At 42.7% G+C, this 19,027-nt stretch overlaps 1 protein-coding gene across 1 annotated transcript in view; it reads left to right on the top strand.

Moving 5' to 3' along the window:
• The window catches only part of MED12L (mediator complex subunit 12L), a 306,083-nt gene that overhangs the window by 70,227 nt on the left and 216,829 nt on the right, over nucleotides 1-19,027 (top strand). Inside the window, exons 11-12 of the mRNA XM_065411423.1 lie at nucleotides 9,895-10,026; nucleotides 11,491-11,617. Coding sequence (XP_065267495.1) covers nucleotides 9,895-10,026; nucleotides 11,491-11,617 — 259 coding nt within the window. The remainder of the gene's footprint in view (nucleotides 1-9,894; nucleotides 10,027-11,490; nucleotides 11,618-19,027) is intronic.

The raw sequence follows: 19,027 nt of genomic DNA on the forward strand, positions 1-19,027 counted from the left end.
GTAACCTGTGACTATTAAGTTTCTGTGCAGAGAAGCTGAACCTGCCCCCGTTTCTTTACCCAGTGAATGTTCACTATCCTCTCCAGTTACATACCCCGTTCACCCTGTTTCCCCCCCCCTTCCAACACACGTTTAAAAATAAAATCACTGGAAATTTGTTAATGAACACAGTTGTCTTTATTACTGTTTTCGCGGTAAAGTGTTGAACCTGGGACGCAGACTGTGGTGGGGAGCGGGTGTAGTGTAGTGATGCAAAGGACGCTTCTAAACTCCAGGAATGACAGGCTCCGCACTGGTGGACTGATTGTTTCAACGGAGCCTGCCACCCCTCCTGTTCGGGACTCTGTGTGTGGGGGTATGTGACTTTGTGGCAGGGGGAGGACGGTTACAGATCCCCTGCTGCGTGGCTCTGTGATCCAGGATAAGGACCGCTGCATAAGATCTCTAACCGCCCTCCCCCGCCACAAAGTCACACGCCCCCCCCCCCCCCCCCGAACATGAAAACCACCTCCCAGACTGACCAGGGTGCCTAGTGACTGCAATGTGTGTGACCTGCTGCTGAACCTGCCCCCGCGTCTGTACCCTGGTAAAGGTGACTGTCCTGTCCAATTACCAACCCCCTTCCCCCCCCTTCAAACAGACTCTCCTCAAAAAGAACATGATGGAAACAGTAATTAACAGGAACGTATTTTTTATTAGCAACTACACAGTTAGGGGATGAAACTGGGACGGGGGCTTGGATGAGGCAGGAAGGAAAGGACTTATAAAATTTTGGGGAATGAGAGCCTTCTGGTACTTGAGCAGTCTGCAGGGGTGGAGTGAGAGTTTTCACGGACTCTGCCGCCCCTCCTTCTTGGTACTTTTGGTGAGGGGGGTATGGGACTTTGTGGCGGGGGAGGGCGGTTACAGATAGACTGCAGCAGGGCTCTGTCCTCCTGCCTCCGGTCCTGCAGAACATCCACAAGGTGCTGGAGCATGTCCGTTTGCTCCGTCATTAGTCCAAGCAGCGTTTGAGTCGCCTGCTGGTCTTCCTGCCGCCTCCTCTCCTCCCGTTCAATGTGTGCTCGATGGATTTGGGACATGTTCTCCCTCCACTGGGTCTGCTGGGCTGCCTCGGCTCAGGACCAGCCCATAAGTTCTGAGAACATGTCGTCCCGTGTCCTTTTCTTTCTACGCCTAATCTGCGCCAGCCTCTGGGAGTGTGATGCCAGGGTAAGTCGGGAGACAGTCGCAGCTGTGGGATGGGAAAAAGGGAGTGAATTCCTCAGAAAGATAAATTTTGTTGTGAACAAAGAACATAGTCTTTCTCTGTGAACAAGACCATGCACAGCACCTATCACATGCGCACTCAGGACAAGGTCGAATTATCGGCCTTCGCATTCAGTGCCTGGGGTCTTGCATTGCAGATCAGAGAAGCGGGGCAGGACAGCGGAATTTGGGTACCAGGCTGACATGGTAAGCCGTAGACTTGTGGCTGCTTAAAACTTTAATAATAGCACTGGCCTCCTTTCACGGTCAAAGCAATGCTCCTAGCGTTGTCCAGTTCCTGCTGCTAGCAATCCGGCAAGCATGAACTCTGCCCCTGTCCCACCCCCTCGCGGCTGTCCCAGGGAAAGATCCCTGTATGTTGCCCCTCTCCCGCCTCCACCGCGTGGCTGTAAACCGCCGGTTACAGTTCTGTAAAGGAACAGGCAAGCAGTCCCAATACTAACATTCCCCTACCTAATTCAAAGCAGGTCACCATGAGCGACATCACTCTGATGAGGATTTCAGAGACCGAGAAAGAACGGCTGCTTCGGGAAAGCCTGCAAAGACCAGGGCCGTATGCCGCCCTGCTCTGCAAGGCAATGATCCCGGAGTACTTGATGATCTCCTGGCGCGGAAACGTTTCCTACTATGGAGGACACAATAAGGCCGCTCTCCCAAGGAACCTCATGCAAAGGCTTTCCAATTACCTCCAGGAGAGCTTCATGGAGATGTCCCATGAGGATTTCAGCTCTATCCCCGGACATATAGACCGAATTTTACTGTAGCTGCACTGGCAAGGACTAAACAGTAGAGCGCCTAGGGCAAACCAATCATGATAAACCGGACATTGTTAGATTTTTTTGCAGTAGTTGCACTGCCAAGGACTGAAACGTTAAGCGCCTAGGGCAAACAAATCATGAAAAACCCACTGTTAATATGAATGTTCTGTTCAAAATAAATGTTTACATGTTTAAAACACTTACCGACTGATCCTTCCCCTGATTCTGGGTCAGGGTTAACGCCTGGGGACGGTTGGTAGGGGATCTCTGTGAGGGTGATGAAGAGATCCTGGCAGCGTTGTAAGCGCTGTCGACTGCCTCGTCCTCCTCATCTTCCCCGTCCGCTAACATCTCCGAGGAAGCAGCCGTCGACAATATCCCATCGTCAGAGTCCACGGTCAGTGGTGGGGTAGTGGTGGCGGCCGCACCTAGGATGGAATGCAGTGCCTCGTAGAAACGGGATGTCTGGGGCTGGGATCCGGAGCGTCCGTTTGCCTCTTTGGTCTTCTGGTACCCTTGTCTCAGCTCCTTGATTTTCACGCGGCACTGCGTTGCATACCGGCTGTATCCTCTCTCTGTCATGGCTTTTGAGAGCTTCTCGTAGATCTTTGCATTCTGTCTTTTCGATCGCAGCTCGGAAAGCACGGACTCATCGCCCCACACAGCGATCAGATCCAAGACTTCCCGATCAGTCCATGCTGGGGCCCTCTTTCTATTCTGAGATTGCATGGCCATCTCTGCTGGAGAGCTCTGCATCGTTGCCAGTGCTGCTGAGCTCGCCACGATGTCCAAACAGGAAATGAGATTCAAACTGCCCAGACAGGAAAAGGAATTCAAATTTTCCCGGGGCTTTTCCTGTGTGGCTGGTCAGAGCATCCGAGCTCGGACTGCTGTCCAGAGCGTCAACAGAGTGGTGCACTGTGGGATAGCTTCCGGACCTATTACCGTCGATTTCCATCCACACCTAGCCTAATTCGACATGGCCATGTCGAATTTAGCGCTATTCCCCTCGTTGGGGAGGAGTACAGAAGTCGAATTTAAGAGACCTCTATGTCGAACTAAATAGCTTCGTTGTATGGACGGGTGCAGGGTTAATTCGATTTAACGCTGCTAAATTCGACATAACCTCCTAGTGTAGACCGGGCCTTAGAAACAGAACCAGATGTCTTCTCTTTTTCAATTTCACAGAGCTATTTTTCTAGTTTATTAATGCTAGAAAAATAAACCAATAAAGAACTTTTTGAAAGTCTTCAGTAAGAAGAGAAATGATTGTCTCTTTAAAATATTCAGACAATTCTACTATAAAATCTGTTTAAATTCAGGGTGAAACTGGAAAAGATTTAATTTAATCTACAGCTGCTTTTGTCAACCTCAGTGCTGTCCTCAGTAGCGTAAATGCATGATTTTTAATTTATTGCAAAGTATACAGAGTATACTTCTAGCAGAATTTTAAATTGGACCTGTGTAAATACTGTATCATTCAAATGCAAGAAGCCACAGCTGTTCTTGAGTCAATTCATAAAGAAATTTTAGCTTTCAGATTACAGGGTCAGCTGGCTCTGTTTTTGTTTGATCTCTTTTTCGGGGCCATTTCCTAACCAAAGTTAATTATACAAGCTTTAGTCAAATAAGATATGTAATTAAAGTTACTGGCATATATATTGGCTAGGTGTGTTCTTTTGTGTGTTTTTTGTGTGTGTATAATAAATCTCATAATTCTTTTTATAAATCTACCTCCACGATTAGTGTCAGAGTAAAAGGTTTGAATGTTCTTTTGTTTTTTATCACAGTGCCTCCTCTCATTTAGCAGCCAATCTGAACTTTCAGGTCATTATTTGATAACACTGACTGCAGAAGAAGATAAGCTTTCCTAATGAGGGTTTTAAAAAAAAATCACTATGAAAGAGAGAGGATTTGAGTCGATAAACCTTTGCCCCTAGTTCCAGTTGGTATAGTACTTAATTGAAGCTGTGGTTCCTTAATAAAGCCTGTAGAAATGTGATAGTGTAAATTATTACATTTCACCAAGTACTTAGCAGAGATGCTGCATGTCTGATAAAGCAGGATTTGCAGTTTTCCAGTATCTGTCTCAGTAGACTCAGGAAAAATGGGAAATGTCAGTACCACACAACCTATCTTCCTGATATGTATCTCAGGATGAGCTTTGATGTGTACCAGGAACTATTATTAGAAAGTTTAATTATGCAGGCTGGAAGGAACCAGTGATGATCTGTTGCATTAAGTAAACAAATTTAATGCACTCTTAAATGTAATTTATGTTTTTGTATGTAGTGGAGGGGAAACCCCAAATCTGTTCTATCATCTTCATAGTAACATATATGTAGTCTGCATGTGTGAATCCCTGTCCATTTGGACAATTGAAAATAACTTTTTTACATTTGGACATTTGACAAGGGCCAACTGTAATAATCATTGATCCCATCTGTGTGTTTATCGTGTTTGTGATCAACTTCCTGCTTATTTAATCATAACATTAATGTTCATAATAGAATCGTATAACTTGACAAGTAAAACTGTTTATATCTTTTCCCTGCTCTTTATTTTATAAACTTTCCTTCATATGGTATGTTGAAACATTAATTATACTATGTTTATCATAAACCTGAGGCTGGGTTAGAGTGGACTTTTGCTAGGACTTGAATTAAGCCAACAAGATACTAGCACATTGAGCTTGGTGGCATCACAGGTGGGTTGGCTGCATGGTGCTAATTCTTTTTCATTTTTCATATTATTTTTAAATATAGGAGAATAACAGATGAATATGTCTGATGGTTTTGACCATCACAGATACCTTTGGAAGAAAATGTTTGCATATTATATGTGCAGATATAATTTTTGTGAAGAACAATAATTTCATTATATTTGTGCTGGGAGTATCCGGTGAATGTTTTTTGGGCAATTCTATGGAAATTTTTTCCTAAATTCATTTATCAGTGTTTTTGTCCTTGAAATTTCACATGTGCCCCAGGTTGGACCAAGATAGAAGCATCTAGGGATGTTTGCACTCTGGTTCCACCTCCAGAAGTGGCATGGTGGGACCTGTTCAGGATGTGCCCTTTTTCTTAATTTCTCTGCAGTTTATTTTCTTGTCAGCTTGTCTTTCTGTGTCTCCTCCCTTCTTTTTCCCCTAAACCCAATCACTAGATGCCTTGATTAGTCCAAAGACCGTAATTGACCCTACTGATATTGGAGCTCACAGAACACTTCATGACCTGCAGACTTCCTGCTGGATTCTACATTTTATCATTTCCTTAGGGCTCTGAAAAATCAAGGTCTTCCGTGGGAGTTGTGGGTGTAAGTGTTGCTGAAAATGAGGCACTTGATCTGTTTGTACTAGGAGCAGCCATCCTTTCTGCTTACTGATGAGATCGAGATGATCTATATGGGGGGGTGGGAACTCCAGCTAGGAATCTTGAGTGCTGCTGTGCTAAACACAGCAATGCTGCAACTAAGGGATTTGATGATCTAAGAAACTTTTCTTTTCTCCAATTTAAGACTGCCCTTGGTTGAGCTATAGAGCCACTGCCTTCCATTTTTTAAACTTGTTTTCTGTTGCTTGCAGAAAGGGGAACCAGGTCAGTGTAAAGTTCACACTATAATATCATAGGTATTTCCTGCCTGGGTTTTGAAGATATGGTTTATCATTATTTATAGATAAGTGTTTCCATTCGCCACAGGAAGGAGTGTTTGACCCTTGCGGTCCCTTTTAACCCTATGGTTCTATGATTGTTCCATTTGATTATGGAAGATAAAGGAAATATTTGCCACCCTACATTTGTTTGCAAGATTCTGCTTTTTACTGTTGATCTTTTCTATGGTTTTAAACTGTTTAATCTCTTTTTCTGGCCTGCCCTGCTTGAGCCCAATGTAATATGTGGAAATGTGCCATTCAGTAAGAAACATAGCATAGTTTTTGTATGTGAATGGCTTTTATGCAAATAATCATCCCTCTTAAAAATATTAATCCTGAAACAGTTAATCTTCAGTGCTTGGGGGTCTGTAACTTTTAATAGTTCTGAAAAATGTGTTTATTTTCTGGCTGTTTCATGTACGTTAGCCCTTTTACTTTTTAAACTCTTCAAACATAATCTTGATTAATAATCTAGAGGAAGACATAAAGAGCTCATTTATTTAATTTGCAAATTATGCTAAATTCAGAGTGTTTCAAACACTAAGTGAAGACCGAGTAGTAGACGTATACACTGTATAGATGCAGAAAAGTTAAAAATATGGGGAGGAATTACCAAAAATGAGATGCAACTATCTAAACGCAAGGCAGTATCTGAGGGGGAAAATATTTTAAAAATGAAGATATTCAATTTGATGGGAGAGATTTACTAAATTGTTTTTTCTTTTGTCTTTTTTTATTACTACTATCTATCATAGGGTGATAGAGAGAGAAAATTGGGTATGAACTTGCTGTGAGAGGAGTGTGGATTTTTAAAATTATTTTGAAGAGAAACTAGTGTAGTTTTGTGGTGCAATACTCAGAGGTGTTACATTAGAGATCAGCAATGTCCTCCTTTATTTGTCACTGGATTTTGGTAGCTACTATATTTCATTCATTTCTGGGTACTTCAATATAAAAAGATGCTGATAAACTGGAAATAATTCTGAGATGAGCAACACAAGTAATTATGGGTCTGGAGGTATTTCTTTGAGCAAACATATTTTTATTATGGAGAGAGGAGCAAGGTGATCTGCTGTGTTCCTGCTACGTGTTCTTGTTTACACACTGGTTTTTTTAATGGAAAATTGGATTTTTGACTAAGTTTTTCATGAAGTCTCTTCTTTCCACAGAATTTAATTTTTTTCGTCAATACAATTTTTTTCTGTTTAGATATGCTGCTGCAGTGTCTTATGGTAGTGATAGGTTCAATGCCTCATGTTGCTATTCTCTACGGGAAGCATGAGGCACCCAAACTATAACTCCCATGGCGCCATTTCCAAACAGAAATATTTCAGATTTCAGTCCAAGATTTTCTTTATATATTTCAATTTTTGCCAAAAAGCAAAACTTTCCGTGGGAGAGGAAAACCCCATTTTATTATTTATTTGTATTACTATAGGGCTAGGCACTGAATAAAGATACAACAAAAAGATGGTCCCTGCCCCATACATCTTACAGTCTAAGTCTGAGACAAGTCAAGAGATAGGTACCGACAGACAGATGGGGGAGCATAAGGAAATGAGACAATGTGGGTTAGTATGATGGGCAGTGGTCTCAGCATGCCAGTGGCCTAATCGTTGTTACCATTTTTTGTGTGGGAATTACAGAAAAGAAGAGTTTTAAAAGGGGTTTTGAAGGAGGATAATGAGGTAGCTTTGTGGATATTTGTGAGGTGCTGTTCAAAAGAGGAGAAGGAATGGGAAGGGGGAGGAAGAAGGGGTTGGCAGTATCAGGGATGGGAGCAGAGAAACCCAACACCACCTCCACAGTCTGATCCAATATGGGGAGTGGGAGCAGCTGACAATCTCTAATCTGCGGACATTTCCTAACAGAGTAGGCTCTTATTCTGAGAAATAATCTCTCAAAAGAAACAGAGAAAGTATGTAGACTTTTATAACTAGTCTGGACCAAACATTATATGGACAAATGCAAATGGCTCTTACCTGTAATGTCTTAAAAAATTTTAATATTGGGAAAGTTGAGATTAATTTTTAACACATTTAGTTAAATTAACCCACCTCATCTGGTCAGTGTGGGGATTTGTATAAACAGAAAATAACCAGTGGCTTGCTAACCCCATCCCTCCACTCTAGCAGAGACAATTCAGTTTTATCAGCTGGCTACAGATTACATGGGTGTAACCACAGCTTACCTACTCTGGGTTTTAGGACTCTCCCTTTGCCCAAACTCACCTCTGCCAGCTTCATCACAGCACAGCATGGTGATGGACATGGACTCCACAGTAGCTTTGACAGGTTTTCTAGGCCTTTATTTTTCTCTTTCTGACTTCTTTTAGGACAGAAATCAATCTCCTTTCCTCAGAAGCATCCAACAGCTCTTGTCCCAAATGACTGGTCCATGCTTCAGTTACAATAGATGGAACTGAGCATAAAGTTTATTTAGCGTGGGACTAAAGATCCAGAAAATCATAATAAACATGAAGTCAAACAAAATAAAGTTGGCTTCAGTGTTAAACTTTGATACACATACAGTAGATAGCTAAGGTCTGACTCTTAGTTTACAATGTGTAAGTCATGACGTAAGGTTTTTAGCTTGCTTAGGAAATATAGTGATCTTCATAAAAGCAGCATGTTTTTTGTTTCTTTGTTCGTCTTTGGGGTTCCAACAAAGTGTCTTTCCATGGCTGATGTCTCACTATGTAACAAGAGAACCTCATACTTATAGTTCTTTTAGCTTGTGAAATCTTCATTAACCTGTTGCTAGTACCTGGATTACTTTTCTTGCTGAGCTAATGCCTAGAAAATATTAAAATCAGATTGTTCTGTACATTGAGCTTTCTTCCTAGAAGATGGCAGAATCTGATCCCCAGAGGATACAGGCTCAATATTTAACCTGTCAACATTTTAAAATACCTTTCTCTGATATGAATTTGATTATATCTGTCTATCCTTTAAAACATGGCTAAAATCAGAATTTCTCATCTTAGTGATATATTTCTGTTATGTTTCTTTATTGTGTGTCTCTGCCAACTCTGTTTGAGTAGGATTTTTGCAAGTTGTACTCTGCTGACAAAAGAAAAATGGGACATCCCATGAACCAAACCAAAGCTCACATGTGTGGGGGAAGTCCCTTTTTGGGGGGGAAGGGTGGAAAAAACTCCATGTCAATTAAGCATGAAAATATTTTCAGATCTTCTTGCTTACACGTATTACAGAGTCTCTGTGAAAAGTGCAGTCTTTATTCAAAAGTACTTGCCAGCATTTAGAGTAATTCTATATAGAATCCTTCAGAGAAGCCAGGGGGCTGCTGTGTGTATTCCAATTGATTTTAAGTTTATTTTAATATGAGTATCGTAATTATCAGGTGCTCCAAAAGGTCAGTGTTTGACTAAGTTTAGATATTTGTTTGAACATGTGGAGGTTCTTCCCTCTCTCCTTTCCCCATTAAAGTTCTGTGATCCTCTGTTCCCAAACAATGCCTTCTTTAAGAGGCCTCCCACCTAGCACTGGTCTTTGGGGAAGCTGGAGGAAAAGTCTGGGCCTTCTATTTTCTATTTCCCCTAACATACTGAAGAGAAGAAAACAGGGCTGTTTCCAATACTTCATGATTTGAGCAAGGAGGGACCCTTGGCGTGCTCTTCCTAGTGAATGGGGATGAGCGACTTCTCCCCTCTTTCTCTTTCTGGGGGTGGGGGCGCTCAGGGTTACTCTTTTCTAGGGGGTGGGGAAAGTACAGACCTCCCTGTCTCCTCCAGACCTGTCTACCTTGGTGAGGCGCAAAGCTGAGGAACAAATTACATAAAACATGCATTGAATCAGCATATGACAGGCATGAAATTTGTATAAAATTTGAAATATTGGGTGCTCTGCTACACCCAGCCCCAGATTCACTTATCCCTAGTTCATTAGTTACCATTCTCCCTCCTCTTCCCCGGTATATCCCTCTACATCTGTTGATGCTTCTGTTGTGCCCCTCGCTTCCGCCTTCTGCTGCCCCTATGCCCTCCCACACCCACTTTATCCCTTTTGAAGATAAAATGTGCATACACATACATCAGTAATTTCTAAAAATTGCTTCACGTGGGTAAAACAAAGTGCTACTACAAAGTACATCACCACCAGCAGCCTGGTTCCATACTGTTTCTAGCCAGCAAATAAATAAGCAGTGCTATTCCTGTGCAAGTGAAATGACTATTTTTGTTTCTCCATTGAACAGGTTGCCCCTAATGATGAAGCTGTGGTAACATTGCTTTGTGAATGGGCTGTGAGCTGTAAAAGGTCTGGCAAACACAGGGCGATGGCTGTGGCAAAACTCCTGGAGAAGAGGCAAGCAGAAATTGAGGCAGAAGTAAGTTGTTCTTTCTCATTTTAGAATAATATGTTAGCAATGCACTTAAAATGAGCAGTTGAGGAGAAATTAGCTTGATTCAACATACAGCATTTTTAAACAGTTGAATCAGACTTGGGAAATTGGATGTTATGCCACCAATTTATGGTTCTTGAATCACATCTTAACTTTGAATTATAAAGAAGCTTCTGATAAAAATAAAACTTAAACTAGCTTCAGTTAGCTTCATTACTATTTATTTTTCCTGTCATGATTTACTTTTGTGTATTAGGAGTTTATATATAGTACCGTGTGTGGAGGTTTGCCATCTATTGTCCCTTGAAGAAATTAGAGTGTTAACCTGTGTTGACAGGTACATGATTATGCATACTAGAGATTGCGCTCTGATGGCCTACAAAATCTGGAGAATTCTAAAAACCAAGTGGGCAATTCTGAACCAAAATAATGTGTCTTAAAGAGAACCATACATTATATAAAACTGCCTATGTTTTTTTCATTGAATCTGGGAGAACAGCGGAAATGTTTCACATAGCCACAGGGCTATGTCCTTGGCTAGTGTAAAAGGTGTATCTTTATTGAGATAAATGGATCTAAGCCAATTTACACCAGTTGACATTTGGCTCATAATATTTCTTTAGCCCCTCTAAAACTTCTTTTCTTTATAAAATTAAACCCTCTCTGCATTGGAGATCAAGTGGAGATGCCATTGGTACTTCAGTTATTTATTAATCTAATAATTGAGTACCTCAGACCCTGTGGTGTGGTAACCCACTGGTAAATACTGACTTTTTAATGGTGGTGAGTGTAAACTGTTTTTTAAGCCATGTCAAACAGACTGTTTCAATAGATGGTCCTACTAACAAAGTATAGCATGAGGGGTATCCAAAAGTAGAAGGCAAGACTGTATTGCTTTAAGATGCAACAGTCTTTTTAATGCAGCCAGAGTACTCCTTATAGAAGTGCTTCTTCCACCGGAACTGGCCACAGATAGCACCATACACACAAACATATTTTTACTTTCACTCTCCATACGCCCTGTGCTCCTTCAAGCTACCACCCGCTCTGCAGCCCAAGCAGTGGGGGGAAGGGAGAACCCATTACACCAGTAATGGGTAATGACCGCAAAAGAAGAAAATTAACTTCCTTTGTTAAAGCTGTAATTATAGCCTGTTTCTGTAATCAATTCAGAAAATTAAGTTTGTTTGAATTTTACTAAAATATTCTAACTATAACATTTTATACAAGTGGTGATTCTATACCTTTTCCATAATTATTATATAACTCTTAAATAAGCACTTTAGAAGTACCCAAGGTAGACAGAGGTGGGACAATGCTTTATTTCAGTAGTGCTTCAGTAAGATTTCTGGGATTTGGGTGGATATTACATTGCGAGGAGAAAGAGAAACACTGTGACATTTAGAGTTGCATGATATGCTAATTGGTATTTTTTTTTTCACTGTATAGAGATGTGGAGAGTCAGAAGTGCTGGATGAAAAAGAATCTATTTCTTCAGCTTCTCTTACTGGATCCAGCCTTCCTGTCTTTCAGAATGTCCTACTTAGGTTTTTAGATACACAGGCTCCCTCATTATGTAAGTATTAATTCATCTCTGTTCCAAAATAGGACAAGAGCAATTGGTCTTGTGTCCAGCTGCTGAATTTATTTTGCTTTGTTAGAGCATGTGCTGCTAATTTGCAGTTTCCATTATGATCCTCTCCACCCATTTTCATAATTTTCCAAAATGTTTAGTTTTTGTGCTGAAATCTTCCCAGGCATTCTGTGCCCAAAGGTGAATTTTTGGAAAACTTGAGCAAACTCCTTTTATCTAGGTTTTAATTGCAGTATGATGATGGGGGAAAGTACACTTTTCATGCATAATACATAATATAAAGTAAAAAGACTAACCATCTTTGATTTCATGAGGAATTCAAAATGGCTGACTTTTGTTTGGTATATAATTAGTTCTCAGTGCTTAACTTGAAAAGGAAATTGGTCAGATTATAAGCAAGTGGGAAAAATCACTTTTTTTTTTTTTTAGTGGGCATGCTAAGTAGTCATCAAAAATTTCTTAGTCTAATGCAACTCCTTTATGATGTTTCATAACAGTTTCTCCTGACTCAGAAGCCGGGCAAGCACATGGACTGCTGACACTTTTTTGCATGAAGGAGATTATAAATGTTTTGTCGAAACACACATAGTACAGTCCTTCAACAATGTATTCCCTTAGCAACAGGAAATTGTGTTATGAGTTTGTTATAAAATCTGCATTCAGGTGCTAATGGTCCCATTTTGGTGAGGACTACCCAGGGCTTTAGTAAACACTTCTAGGTGTTTACACTCTTAGGCTAGGTCTACACTGCAGCGGGGGTCCGACCTAAGATACGCAACTTCAGCTACGTGAATACCGTAGCTGAAGTTGCGTATTTTAGGTCGGCTTACCTGGCGGTGAGGACGCGGGAAAGTCGACCGCTGCCGCCGACTCCGCTGCCGCCTCTTGCCGAGGTGGATTTCCGGAGTCGACGGCAGAGCGATCAGGGATCGATTTTACCGCGTCTAGTGAAGACGCGGTAAGTCGATCCCCGATAAACCGATTGCTACCCGCCGGATTGGCGGGTAGTGAAGACAAAGCCTTAGGGACTGAGATCTGTTTTAGATGTTATGTTGGATTCCTGTCACTAGGGGCTGCTCTTCTGGGCTCCTCCTGTCGGACACCAAGGCCACATGTGCATGTGTGGGCAAACTGCCCCCAGTTCCTTCTCTACCTTCTTGGCCTGAGACAGAGCTCTAGCTTGCCCGCCTTGAGTGTGCCTCGACTATTTTGTATTCTTTTTATAGTTGTTTGTTAAAATTAGTTAGTTGTTAGTAGTGAGAGGATTTCCCCCCCTCGTCTTTCTCGTTGGGGAGCCTTGTCTTCCTGGCAGGGCATGCCTGGCTTGCCAGGCTTCAAACAATGTCGCTCCTGCTGAGAGGCTATACCTGTGAGCAACGGCCACTCTAAGTGTGTCCATTGTTTGGGGGAACTCAGTGTCACCCAGAAATACAATTGCTGTTTAGCTCTCAATTCAAGGGCAAGAAAGAACAAGGAGATTAAGCTCAGACTGTTAGTGATGGAGTGCTCACTTCAACCAGCCTCTGAGTCAGGTCAGGATCCCCCCCGCCCTGTACATCTGTTTCCGGACAGATCCAGTTCCCCTTACCCTTTGGTGCAGGGCTTCCCTAAGAAGGGGAGGTCATAGGAGGCTTCTGAGAGGACTCCCAAAAAGAAGGGTACAGATTCTCATCTGAAGGAGCCTGCTTCAAAAAAGCCTAGGTTGCCTGTAAGATCTACAATCTCTGAAGATTCAGCTTGGTACCATGGAGTCAAAGGACTCCTCCTCCAGTACCGGAAGATCTGGAAAGCCATGGAGCTCGAGGGAGACATATGGCTCCGACAGGGCTTCAGTCCCCTCTACCAGGGAGGAGGGCAAGCATAAGCGTCCTGGTCTGCTATCGTCAAGCTCAGTCCTGCTTTTTAGCACTTATTCATTGGCACCCTTGCTAACGAGCAAGCAGCTGTGCCAGTCTCCATTGGTGTCTACATCACTATGCCCGCCATCAGCAGTACCATCAGCTTTGGCTACTATGTCCTTGGCTGCTGTGTCGGTACCGATTCCGTAAGAATTTAGATATGTGAGGGACCTGTCCATAATGGATGAGCCAGAATCCCCACTTCTCATAGGTACTGAGCATCTTTCTGTACCAACACCTCAATCTCCAGACTTCTGCTGTACCCTAGGGCTCCTACATTTAATGTTTTTGGGGAGAATGAAGGAGACTTCCAGTCAGTCTCCTTTATTTCAGTTCAGGGTCCCCCCCCATCCATATCCTGTCAGGACCCAATTCTTCGACAGTTGCAGGGAAGATCACGACTATCATCAAGGTTGGTGGAACCAGCCCTACATGCCACCTCCACTCCCATATGGACCCCCCTAATGGCAGTACTGGGGTCCCTGGGCTGCTTACCAACAGCAATTCTCCAGACCACAAGTACTATCTCAAAGGGAGACTAGAGTTGTTCAGTCCTCTCCTCCCCAACCTGTTCACCCCACAGGAAGAGACACGTGAGGAACAGGGTGGATGCCACGGTGGATAAAGAGGCTACCCCTCAAACACCCATTTCATCCTTATCTCCAGATGAAATGGTTATGCCTCCACCACCTTTCATGGCTGATGATTTTTTGGTAATTTCAAGACCTCATAAAGAGGGTAGTTGACACTCTTCAAATTCCACTTGAAGTGGTTAGGGATTCACAGCACAAGTTGTTGGATATTCTATGGTCCGCAACACCCTCCAGGGTGGCATTACCCATCAACAAGGTAAGACTGTGTGGCAAACACCTGCAACTATTTCTCTAAAGTTGAAAAAGGTGGATAAAAAGTATTGTATTCCTCTTAAGGACTGTGATTTCTTCTAACTTCCTAGTAGTGGATGCAGTGAATGAGCAGGCCAGGCAACACGTCTCCAGGTCATGACAAGGACTGAAAGAGACTGGATCTATTTGGATCTGTTCATCCACAAACCTGCACTTCAGGATCACAAACTATCAGCTGGTCATGGCCAAATACAGTTTCACAAAATTGATTGATGGCCGTTATTGCAACACCTGCCACAGGAACATAGGGAACAATTCCAGTCCATCGTTTGAGGGACAACCAGGACCACTCTTCAAGCATCCTTGGACCTGTTGGCAGCAGATGCAGGATCCATCTCCACACCGGTAGTTATGTGCAGGGCATCCTGGCTCCAGCTCTCGGGGTTCTGACAGAAGTACAGAACACCTGTGAGGACCTCCTCTTCGACAGTCGTAGGCTTTTTCTTGGAGACCATAGACGAGTCCTTGCATACACTGAAGGACTCTAGAGCCAGTTTATGTTCTCGGGGCATATATACACCTACAAATAAGAGGAGGTTTAGTAGGTCACAAACTACCCAGAGATTGTGTCCTGCTCAGTTTTCTAGATTCCATAGATCCACTGAGCCCCCCAGGAAAAGATATAAGTTTCAGACAAAGAGGGCTGCCCATCTGCCCTCCATGACCACCCAATCATCTTCTAAGCAGCAGTTTTGATGGGCCAGTCAAGGGGTTGAATCCTCCCATGTCACTGATTTTACAGCAGTGCCTATTTGCCCACCACCCTCCTTTTGGGGCCGCCTTTCCTATTTCCAGAACGTGTGGAGGTGAATTACTATAAACAAGTCAGTTATAGAGGTCATAACATCAGGCTATACCATCCATTTTATGTCACTCCATCCCTTCAACTCTTCTTCTATGTCCCTCTTCAGGGATGCCTTTTCGTGAGCTTGTATTAAGACAGGAGATGAACTTTCTCCTCTGGTTAAGAGCAATAGAGCTGGTCCCTCTTCTCACAGGGACTAGGGGTTTTACTAGAAGTATTTCCATATACCAAAGAAGGCTGGAGGGTAGAGACCGATCTTAGATCTAAGATTTCTAAACAAGTTTATAAAGCCTCAAAAATCCAGGATGGTGACTCTGAAAGTTATAATTGATTCACTGGAGAAGGGGGATTGGTTTTTGGCCCTTGACCAACAAGATCATATTTACATATAGTGGTACACTCTTTGCACAGGAAATATCTATAATTCACTATAGGCCAGGATCATTTCCAATACAAAGTGCTTCCCTTTGGTCTCTCTTTTGCCCCAAGGGTGTTTTCCAAGGTTCTGGCGGTAGTGGTTTCTGATCTCTGACAAGAGGCAATCCTTGTCTTCCCGTATCTTCAGAACGGGCTACTCAAGGACCATTCTTATGAAGCAGCGCTCTCTTCAATCCAAACAGCTCTTGCTCTTTTCCAAGAGTTGTGTCCCAGCCAAATGTGAGAAAATCCACAATAACCCCTGTAAAGAACATAGTTCATAGGGGCATCTTTGGACTCATTGACAGCCAGAGCCTACCTTCCCTCAGACAGGTTTGTAGTCTTATTAGGTTTGCACGGACAATTCATGGGAATTCTCTGACCACTGTAAAGAACGATCTTCAGCTCTTGGGACACATGACAGCTTGTACTTTTGAGACTGATCACAGAAAGCTACCTCTCCAAAGCTTTCAAGGTTGGCTGAGAACAACCTGTTTTCCAGTCAGACATCTTGGATAGACAGGTGATGGTTCCTCTTTAAGTGAGGAACTCCCTGGATTGGTGGAAAGATCAACTCCGTGTCTGCGCAGGCATTCTATTCTGGTGCCCAACTCCATTGCTAACTTTAACAACAGATGCATCACTGTTAGGATGGGGAACTCATCTCAATGCTTTTACAACTCAGGGCAGATGGATAACTCAGAAAACCAATCTCCACATCAATCTATTGGTGCCCAGGGCGCTCAGGAATGCCTGCTTTCGTTTCCTATCTCTCATCACGGACAAATCAATAAGTGTCATGACGGACATTTCCTGCACTTTTTACATCAACAAGCAGGGAGGAACAAGTCCCCGCTCCTCTGTGCACCGAAGCTGTGAAGCTATGGAACTGGTGCATAGCTCATCAGATAGAATGTCAGTGCTCTACCTCCCAGACATTCGGAACATCGCAACCGATGTCATCAGCAGAGACTTCACACAATTGTGAATGGGAGCTAGACTGTCAAGTGCTCTATAATGTATTCCAAAGACGGGGTCTGCTGGAGGTGGATCTCTTCGCCACCTCCAGGAACAAGAAGTGTCCTCTTTTCTGCTCAAGATGGGATGTGGGATGCCACTCTTCGGGGGACAGAAGAATGATCTGTTGTATGCATTTCCTCCAACTCCACTGACACAGGATTTATCTTAATAATACCAACCTGTCTGAGACAAGTTTAGTATCCTTACCTGCTTCATCTGTGTATCCATCCACTGCTCAAGCTCCTCACCATTCCTTATCTCCTCTCGCAGGATGTGGGTCACTTCACCCCGATCTAGGTGTTTGTGGGAAGAATCCTCCTGCACTGAGGAAGTGCAACAGGTGTTACTGAATAGTAGGAAGAAGTCAATTTCTGCTACTTACCTGCAGAAATGGAAGAGATTCTCTCATTGATGCTGTCATTGCTGCTTCCTGCCTGGATCTGTGCCTCTTTGTCGTCCTGGATTATTTGGTGGATCTGAAGAAATCGGGGTTATCAGTTAACTCAATTAAGGTCAATTTGGCTGCAATATCATCCTTTCTTCTGGCTATAGAGGGAGTTTCCATATTTGCTCATCCTATATCATCTTGGTTTATTAAGGGTTTGAGGGCGCTTTACCCCCAGACAAAAGACCCCACCCCGACCTGGGATGTTAACCTGGTAAACAATTATTTTATGAAACATCCATTTGATCCTATGGCAACTTGTTCTTTAGTCCATTTATTTGTGAAGATGGCCTTTTTAGTAGCCATCATGTTGGCCCATAAAGTTGGGGAGATTGGTGCCTTGATGGCAGATACCTGTTTTACGGTATTCTTCAAGGATAAGGGTTTCTTTTCGCCCACATCCTAAATTCTTACTTTAGAATCTCTTGGAGTTCCACCTTAACCAGTTTATTAATCTACCAGTGATTTTCCTGAAGCCACATAACTCTCTGCAGGAGTCATGTTATCATATCCTTGATATTAAAGTATCTGGCCTCCTTCTTGAATAGGACCAAGCAATTTCGAAGGTCACCAAGGCTGTTCCTCTCCTTTGCAGATGGGTCCAAGAGATCTATGATTTCTGCTCAAAGACTACCAAGTTGAATATCTGGATGTATTCTTACTTGTTATAGAACCACAGGCATCCATAGCCATTATCCATAGCATTGCTTAAAAACATAATGGTGTCTGAGATACGTAGGGCTACTCCGTGGGCTTCACTACTTACGTTTTCAAAGCACTATGCTGTGGTAAATTATCCTGTATGAAAGAAGAATTTACTCACCTGTGCAGTAATTGCAGTGCTTTGAGATGTGTCCCCCTATGGGTGTTCCACTACCCAGCCTCCCTTCCCCTCTGCTTCAGACTGTTCTCTATGGAGATGTTTGAGTGGAAAAGGAACTTAAGGTGGTTCACCTGCACATCACTACATAACCTTGGTGTCTGGCATGAGGAGGCACAGGATACATGTGCAGGCCAGGTACATGCGCATCTGAAATGGAGCACCCATAGCAGGACACATCTTGAAGAACCGCAATTACTGCACAGAGTGAGTAAATTCTTCTTTCCTACATGATATCTTACCACAAGTCTTCCCCACAGCGTTTTCAACCAGGATGGCTGAGATCCTTCTTTCATAAATTCAAGCCAAATGGTAATTTGTCTTTGCAGATTGAAGGATACCCAGGGATTCATCTGCACCCTAGATATAAGCAAGAACTTTGATCTTCACCTGAAAACAGGGTCCCTCTCCCTGTGCTGTTCACTTCTTCCTGTTGATTTCCTTCTGAAATCTCTGTAAACGCTTCATGAGCATTTGACTCAGTATGCTAATAAACTTCTTTTGTAAGATACACAATACATCAATGGTTCAGCAGGGAGTTAAGTGTCTCATCTTCTGTCTGGAGGTTTGTCTCAAGGCATGCTATCTTTGATTGATCTGCCCTTAACTACAAGGCCTAGAGGATATAATATTCAGCATCTCTACATAAGTCTTCATGTATTTTCCATACATACATTTCACATTAATTATGATGACTAGTGTAACATGCTTTCTCTAGGCCTCTTATATTACATTCTTTTGGGGATCCCAGTACCCTTACATATCCCTGTGCCCTCTGCTAGTTGGCATCAGGAGGTTCTTGGGTCACACAAACCTTTTTTCAAAGTAGGGGTGCCTAGCTCACTTTTTCTTTAGAGATTTTTTTTTTTTCATTTTGGGAATTTGAGATAGCTAAATTTTGAATTACTCATTTTATGAAGCTCAATTTTCTTAGACCTTTCTGGTGATGTTTTGAGGTATCTTTTCCTTCCCTTCTCTTTTCTATCTGAAACATAAAACAAAAGTATGTTGAAATCATTCAG

Source organism: Emys orbicularis, chromosome 9 (assembly GCF_028017835.1).
Source record: "Emys orbicularis isolate rEmyOrb1 chromosome 9, rEmyOrb1.hap1, whole genome shotgun sequence".
Taxonomy (NCBI): domain Eukaryota; kingdom Metazoa; phylum Chordata; order Testudines; family Emydidae; genus Emys; species Emys orbicularis.